Below are 8859 nucleotides of genomic sequence, written 5' to 3'. Positions count from 1 at the left end.
ATCTTGTGTCAAGCAAAAAAAAAAGGCAAGATAGGTAGTTTATTGAACGCCACATTTTTCATGTCAGTGTTTTTATTAAAAGTTAAATATCCCATAATAAAAAAGGCTCAAGGTACCCCATAAACACTGCTTATGAGTTGTGAATGCGCAAGCATGTACCTATGTCATTATTCCGCTCCCCTATTTTGTCTGCAGCGTATTTGTGTCGACGGCAGGGCGGCGCGCTCTGCCCGCACCCTGCCGTGCCGTTTGGCGCGGTTTCAAAGCTGATGATGTCGGCTCGCCCCATGAGACAGTTAATGCTTTCCCATTAAAAAAAAAATAAGCGGAAAATGAAAAAAAGACAACTTGGTGTCATACCTTCATCTATCTTTCTGTTCCTTCCCCATATATCTTTATCATTCCTTATATATCTAATAAAATGACAATTTGAGTTGAAAGTCAGCACTGTGTGTGTGTGTCACTGACTGTATATTTTATTGCATGCCACTTTCCTCGTGAAGCATGCATCATCTGCCCAGCTACCAACATTTGAGATCAGTGCTTGATTTCGATTTGCAACTGGATAAATGAAGAATCCCACCTACTTGTTCCTGCCAAGGCATCACACCATGTCGTCTTACCATGGCACCTTCCCAGCAGTGATGAAGTAGTGGGACAGCTTGTCCCTCATGGCATAGGCCAAGCTGGATACACCACAATAATGTGTATAAGATTTGAGACAATGTCATTGAACCTTAAGGATGCAATCATGCATGAATTCCACAACACAACGAATGAAGTCTACATTTTTCTGCTTTAAACAAGCTTTTTGCACAACATAAATGTCATCTCTGGTATTGCTAGTCACCTTATGCAAACATAACAAATACCTTGTTTCAACAGAACTGAAGAAAGTACTTGCTATGGAACGAGCTGATGGTGCATAGACTTTTGCACAATTACCCTTGCCATAAAAAAGTGTAGCGCAAATGTAGTTGCATATGCCGATGCCTGTAGCAGCAATTTTTTTGTAAGCAAACGTCAAATTGGCACTTTGCACAAACGTTCCTCAACGCCTTTTTGTAGCGATTTACTTCCACTCAGCCCTGTAACTATTATTGTGTATCCAGATGCAAATGGTCGACATGTAAAATTTTTCGCTAATGTACTTGAGCTCTGGAAATTGGAATTAAGAGAATATACTATGCTACGAGTTTTTCATATTAAGAGTAATCAAACTCGACTAAAACACTACCTGTGAAAACCTATTTATTCTTTGTACAGCTGACATGATACCTCTGCCACAAATATGCTCGACATTAGATTAGTGACAACATGTAAATGGGACTAGGGAACAGGTCATGGGTACCTGCATGTTGCTGCACTGCATTGAAGCCGAAATGACATGTACAGAAAAGTGAAAACTGGCCTCTCTGCCTGCTCTGGTCCTACCTGGTGGGACGACCACGTGTGTTTGCTGGCTGGTGAGTGCAGCAGTGGAGTTGGGCTCTGCCCGCCAACTGCCAGCTCTTTTATTGCCTTCCCAGTCGTCAGTGTCGCCAGTGCCTGGTGGGCAATAGGACGTTGAGGAAACCTGCGATTCCTTGAGCAGGAAGTTATGAAGCGCAATGCAGGCTGCCACATATCTGCTTGTGTTTTCTGTGTTCGCCCTAAAAGGGCGTCGCAGAATGCGCCACTTTTGGGCGAGAATGCCAAAGGCATTTTCTACAACCCTTCGGCCCCTACTAAGCCGGTAATTGAAGACGCGCCGCCGGTTGCATGCCTCGCGTTCCCCAGATGGCCTCTCTTCATTAGGTGCTTGGTCAGTATCGTCCGTCTGGCCTTCAGTGCGTGTGGGCTGTAGGCCTGCAGCACAGAGTCATTTTCATATTAGCTCGAGAGAAGCATATGCAAAGCCATTTAATGCAAGTAAGACTGATGGGGAATTCCAATGGTCGATTTGGCATGGATGTTCAGCGGTCTTTTGTTGCTATCTTTATGCACAGACAAGCGCGAGTTAGCATTTGTCGGTCTAAAGGCGAGAGCGAGGATCGCTTTTGAATCGCTCCAAAACGACGAGTGGAATTCGCCACGATTGTGAGAGACGTAAAATGCCCACTACACCACATTCATCTCCAGGCATGCCCTCATTATGTACCATCGCTTTACCCGGTGTGTCACTCCTCCACAAATTAATTTTTGAAGGTTACTTCCATCATGTAGTTGTGTCTCCTTTGGGTTTTTGTGACACTATCAAAAGCTGGCTATTCTGCACTGCTACACTGCCTTGGGAACTTGTTATATCCACAGCAAATAAATATATTCTTTGTGACCTAGATTTTATCTATAAATAAAGGGGGGAGGGGGAGACGGAGACGGGAGAGAGAGAAGAGGTCACTTGCTTTTTCTTGGATAAGGCCGCATAAGGTACTTCTTCAGTGGGAAGGCCTCGTCCCCAACCAAGAAATAAGGCACTGTGCCAATGTTGCCTAGACTAGAATCTGGGGGAATGCCCTGTTGGTCTGCGACAATGCGGCGCTGTAGCTCGCTACGTGCGAAGATGCCTCCGTCCGACTCGCTGCCATGGTGGCCAATCTCCACATACAGTAACCTAATATGCATGAAAAAGAGAAAACACATCAGTGCATTTAGCTTTCTGGTCTCCATATCATTTAAAGAAACATGTGAAATATCAGAAGCATTGACAAGACAAATCGGTAAATGTGAACTGCACAGTTTTCACGTGACAACATCCACTTCACCTCATTTCTGTAGCAGCAACGGCAGTAAGTGCTCAGTAACTATAACCTCTACATTTTTCAAATGAGACACCTGTGCAAATTGGAAATGACCACCCATAAACCTTTGAACAGCAGCCACCTGAGCAACTTCGTTTCTTCTGGCCACCCTGTACGGAAAAGAATTCTGTGTGTATGTGGGCGGGGGGAGTGGGGAGTTGCTGATGAACCATCCCTCCTTTCCCCCCCCCCCCCCCTTCCCTTCACTTGAAACAAAATCCTGGCTACGCTACTAACGTCACAAGCGGCTGAAATATGCCGACGCTGAAGCGTCAAGGTCTGGCATTCTGGCTAGCTTAGTGGCGAACAAATAATGCACTCCATGCAAAAACTACAACAAAAATAAATGTTTCATATTGCACAAGCTTTGCGCATATTCTTGCAATTCTGCAATGCGCAGTCTTGCATGCAGTGCTTTAGGAAAGTAGCCAGTTGCAAGCCTACTACTGATGTGCTCACGCGTGTATTATACATGCTTGTAGGCGTGGGGCACCACCTAGGATGCCTTTTTTGCAAATGCATATAGGAGAGGCATAGTCAAATTTGTGTTTTATGTCATCTCACTGATAGCCGAGATACTTATTAGCTCCTCTGATGTTTCCAGGTAATTAATAAGGTATGTAATAACTATCATACATTCATCATATTTCACAGGAAGCCTCACCTGTAGTAGGCGTCACTAACAGCAAGCAACGACTTGCTGAAGCCATTTTTATAATTTCTGTCCTGGCTGCAGGACTTCGCAGGACACTCGATGCTGACGTGCTTGCCGTTAATCGCACCCAAGCAATGTGGCAAATTCCATCTTTCCTCGAACTCGCCAGCAACCTGAAAAACAAAATTTGGGGGTTAAGTGTCACTCAAATAAAGTATCTGGTGCACACCAGCATAAACTTGCGATGCATTTCAACCACACGGGTGCTTTTGGACGTGCAACTGAAACCAGGGTCATAAGGTGAAGTTTTTGCACTAAGCCGAAATGATATTGTAAGCACATTGGCTGAGATTCAAACCCGTCAACTTGATATCCATCAGGGTTGCGACCCCGGAGTTGGAATGGTTCTGGAACCTTTCCACATTTCCATAGATCCAAAACGGAATGAGAATGGAATGGGGTAGTGGAGGGAGGGAGGAATGGGAGTGTGACTGGACCCTTTAATTCCGAAATGGAGTTCCGGCTGATGCACCATCTGCGTACACGTGCAGCATGCACGTGGAGGTTGCTTTGACAGGCTTCATGCGCATGCTGCACGTGTACAATTTTTACTCACATACAAGCGAAGAAATGGTGATGGCCGGTTGCCCTGCTTGCAATCGTCTACACATGACTAGCACCGACGTCCTATCAGTGGCCATGTTGGTGTTATCTGTGCTGCTGCTGAGCGCATACCTTCAGCAGCGTGCACTTCGCACCATCAGATTAGTTTTTCTCAGCTGGAACAAGTTGGAATGACCACCAGCACGGTCCGATGACGCCATGTGCAAGCCATGTGTGAGCAAAGCCAAGTGTGAGCAAAGCCGAAGATAAAAGCGTTGCCTTGAACAACACTTGCGTAGCACGAGCTCACGTGTACCACAGGCAGGCTTAAAACGTGAGGCTCACTCTGTAGCTTTGCCTTGGCTCGTACTAGTGAAACAAAGTATAGGTGCATTCTCTGATGAAGGGGCTTATTGTGCAAAGAAAAGCGGGTCATCGTGCAGTTGCAACGTTGACAGCACCAATATATAGAAGGAGCAGCCGGGGAAAACTTCAATTTGTCAGTAGTGTATCAATCCGCGTTTTCACGCCCCAAACGTCGCAACGGCAGCCACTAAGAAATTGGCCAGCCCCGTGCACGGGGGCAAAGCAAGTGGTCGTGAATAAAAGCACAGTAAAGTATGTGATCATTTCACTTTCACTGCCAATATGTCACTATGGCGGGGTATTGTAATAGATCTAGGGAACATATCGGTTGGATCTTACATTTCATTAGGAGCAAAGGAAAAGGCTTGACAAGCTTTTAAACTTTAAACAAGAAAGCTGTGTTTAGATCTTAAAGGGATGCTGAACCGAAATTTGAATTCTCCAAAAAACGCGGCAAAAGCGTGCAACGGGATGCTACAAACACCAAAACATCACTCATACAGCAATATCTCAAACGGATGACCGTATTTTTCAAAAAAGGAGGAGCATTTGGCAGGAATGTTGACGTCATGCTCCTCTGAGAAGGAGAGGGAACAGCCTCGCGTCTTCTCCGCCTCGCGGCCTTGAGGGAGCGAAGCAAAGAGAGGAGGAAGCACGGTATCTTGACGTCACGCGCCTCCTCGGCCTGGTTCAATCTCGACCTCCTTTTTCCAAAATATGGCCGTCCATTCGAGATATCGCATTGCGAGTAGTATTGTAGGGATTGTAGCGCCCCGCCTACATCTCCTGCATTGTTTTTTTTTTTTTTAAATCCAAATTTCGGTTCACCATCCCTTTAAGCACTTCGCTTTCGCGACATCGTCCCCTTTTCTCGCACAATATTTTGTTTTATTTTGATCACACATCATAGACAAGTGCGATGCACTTCGAGAGCTTTGGAAATATGAAAATGTCCTAAAGCACAGACGCATCTTAATATAGACCATACATTTCGAACACCTCACCGCTTTTATATTCAAACTTCCGAACTGTCACAATGCTCTTTGTGTCGGTCATCTGTCTTTTCTTGCAAGCTTTTATATTTGCGGTGCCATTGTCTTTCATCCACCGTTATAAAAGGGTTAAGTTTGTATCAAAAACTCTCATTTTCTATCCTACAACAGAAGGTTAGGTATGAATAAGCAGTATATTGTGGTGAATAGAAATGCTTTCATGTAGCGAGAGTGAATTTTGGATGTACGTTAAAGAATGTGCGCAAGTTATAGCCTGCATGCAAGATCTCGTGTATCAATACACACGATCACATGACAGCTGTATACAGAGCTTGAAGTTGCCAATAAGGACATGCTGCTTCGCTGTTATATTGGAATTTATTCAACTTATCCCTATTGCTTTCTTTCGTATAATGCTTTCATTTTTGTCAGCTTCGAAGTACAAACACCATGGACATTATTTCATATTGAAGAATTAAAGGAATGAAATAGGAACGCCCAGCCACGTCTGGAGAGGAATGGGCTAAGTCTCTCCACTACAAGAAGTTGAAAGGAATGGATTTCGCACAATCACCACTCCCAGGAATAGGAACAGACTTGAATGGGTGGCCACATTCCGCAACTGCGATATTCATGGAACGACCGAAAGGCAAATGGGACTTCATTTCTGTTTGTGCCCGTTGATACTACGACACTGACGCCAAGTTTACAAATGCGACACTAGCAGCACCTAACGGCATATCAACACCAGAAAGTTTGAACCATACCCTGATCCAGGCGTCTGCGGTCTTCGGGCATACAACGTAAATGGGACTCAGGATGTCCCAGATAGCTGCACATACCTCCGACACAATTTTGCACGCTGTTGTTCTCCCACAGAGGAAATTGTATGAGGAGGACCTCAGCGTTTCACCTGCTGCCAAGAATCTGCAAATAAAAATAACTATTTGTTCACATTCTCAAGAACCCAGGTGGCATGCTGATGAAATTCTTGGGGGTAGTAGGCCAAATAGGCAAATCAACATCGGACCTCTGGCATGCCACAGCGAAGAGCTGAAGTTTAATTTCAACCACCTGAGGTCCTTCTCATGAGTATTGACATCAAATTACGAGCAAGCATGTCGAGATGAGGTTTGCCGATGGTACGTTTTCAAATTTTCAAATCTTTACCTGACGGCCAAAGCCAGGCGATCGTCGGGAGAGATCGGGCGTCGGAATCGGGTTTCCTCCTTCGTAATGTGGGGGCCGACGAGGCTCAAAAGAGTGTCGAAGGACCGCGGCGGCATCCTAAGAAAACTGTAAGAAACCCGTACACAAATGATCATGGGACAATTGAGCATGGTTACCTCGTACAGTCGAGGAAGGGACACTATCCGAGTTTGTTTAAACTGCTTGAGGAGAGCCATAACAAAGAACGCAACGTTTTCAGCGTCGTTCGAGCCAACATGCTCGTACTCGCGGCATAGCGCACAAGTGTATACATTCCAAATTCACTTACTCTCGGTAATACTCCTCGTCATACGAGCGAAGACGAGGAAGGAGGCAGCTGGCTTGTCCCGTCCTTTCGCGGTCTCGCAAACATGGGCGAACCCACCACCGCCGACGGCGACGCTGCTTTTTCGGCGCTCGCTGCTCCTCTTCCTCCATCGCAAGCAGCGAAGACGAGAGGAGAATCATTGCGATCTCCTCTTCTTCATCTATGTAATCGTCCATCATCAGCTTCGCGCCGTGCTTTCCGTTTGGTGCAGCGTCAACGTGAAGCGCACGCCTACCCGTCGAGCCAAAACAAAAACAGGTGAGCGGCGAGCCGGGGAGCAGCGACGCCCGGGAGAGACAGCCGAGGTGGGAACTCTCGCGCCTTCTCGTCGTATTTGACGGGATGTCACGAGAACAGCTGCCGCAGCCGGCGCCGCCGCCGCCGCCGCCGCCGCTCGAAGGAAACAGATGTAAACACAACCCGCTTGTCGCCGCCGCCGCCGAGAGCGGATCCGCTCCTGCGGCAGCGGATTTCTTCTCAGGTGTAAACGTACCATTAGAGCCGTTTAACATGTAGCACTACGGTCCTTTACAAAAACAGATACCCAGGATGTAAAGTGATGATCGGCTGAATAGCAAAAGATGTTGCACTGTATGCACAAGCCGGATGTAATTGACACTTAGCTGCCGGCAGTTAGGATCCTATAATCTTATGATCGCAGACGGGAATTACATCTGGTGCCTACGGCTGGAGTAATGTCTTGCTTCGTAATAGAAAAAGCACAAAAAAAAACACAGGATGGAGAAACCGGGTGTCACAAATTCAGGCTTCTCTTCATTTTTTTAAATACTTTTATGATATATTTTTTTTGGACCACTTTAAGTATTTGTACGGTCAAAAAGGGGGAGTGTGGTGCCACTTTTAATCTCAGTTCGTCCCGTCGTAGTTCCTTTCCAAGTCCCTAACGAATTTGCTCGTTTGCGGAATGGGTTTTTGTTAACGGGCGACGTAGATCATCCCGGGTCACAGTTTGTGGCTTTGACCTCGCGGACGGACGGGTGCGTATGCTGGCTCGCGTATGGTGCCGATTTGACATGCGGGGGCGCCGCCAAGATACAAAGATGTTTACGCTGGCTAGCGCGCTTTTTGAAGGCGGCGGCTTTGCTCAGTCTGCCGCCAGTCGTGGTCTATGTATCGGCGATAATTGATGTTTTTGGACTCGTACGGGGGAATGGATGGGCACATATGTTTGGTTGTCTGAAAAATGTAATAGGTTTTGCCATTTGGGTCGTTGCTGTGTAGCTTTGTTTTTCTTGAAAGTTGACTGACCCGAAAGTCGGGGAAACGGGAGGTTGGTCGGTAGACGAGCCTATAAAAGGGGGTTCGGGAACCCCAGAGCTGGCCGGGTCGCTGCTCAACGCGCTTACTCCCTGCAGATGAGTCTTGGAACGTGTAATTTTTGGCTTCTGCCCTGCCTGTTGGGCAAGTGTTTGAGTTCGTTGTGCTGAAGCGTGTGTGGCTGTGTGGTGCGCGGTGTCGACCTCATCAAGCTTCTAATTGGACCGCCGGACTCCGAGACGCCGTTCTTCGACCGACAACTCCAGACTACGGACTGCTCTGGACTTAGCACCTACCGGAAAGCTAAGCCTGGTTTTCTAGGACTTGTCTGCTTCATTCTCTGGCTCTGAAGTATGAATTGTTGAATGTTGAGAAGATTTTTACACAGTGCTACTTTCTGTCGCGATTGTTTTGGGGGATTATCCCATGAGTGTAGCGGTAACGTTCGAGTTCCATCTCGGTTTGCTCTCGTTGTTAGTGTCGGGTTTTCTTCACTGTTTTGTTGGCTTATCCCGGTTTTATGAGCGCCGAGCCTTTTTAATATTAGTTTCTGGCTCGCAGGGCTCCATAGCTTTGAGCTGGAGTGTGGTTTGTATTGAGTGCTCTATTGCCGTGTACAGCTTAGTTTTTCACTTTATTAAATCTGAT

At 46.5% G+C, this 8859-nt stretch overlaps 1 protein-coding gene across 1 annotated transcript; it reads right to left on the bottom strand.

The window, feature by feature from the left end:
• Nucleotides 1-1072: 1072 nt before the first annotated feature.
• Nucleotides 1073-7233, bottom strand: LOC121836675 (protein ALP1-like). The gene is made up of 7 exons (XM_042291633.1): nt 6895-7233; nt 6567-6692; nt 6164-6323; nt 3445-3608; nt 2385-2593; nt 1435-1848; nt 1073-1158 (listed from the first exon to the last, which is right to left on the bottom strand). The coding sequence occupies exons 1-7, from the start codon at nt 7110-7112 to the stop codon at nt 1073-1075; spliced, it is 1377 nt and encodes a 458-aa protein (XP_042147567.1). The 5' UTR covers nt 7113-7233.
• Between the last annotated feature and the right edge of the window lie 1626 nt (nt 7234-8859).

The sequence above is a fragment of the Ixodes scapularis genome, unplaced genomic scaffold, assembly GCF_016920785.2.
Source record: "Ixodes scapularis isolate PalLabHiFi unplaced genomic scaffold, ASM1692078v2 PGA_scaffold2__306_contigs__length_199485367, whole genome shotgun sequence".
Lineage (NCBI taxonomy): Eukaryota > Metazoa > Arthropoda > Arachnida > Ixodida > Ixodidae > Ixodes > Ixodes scapularis.
This window is presented reverse-complemented; position numbering and strand designations above follow the sequence as displayed.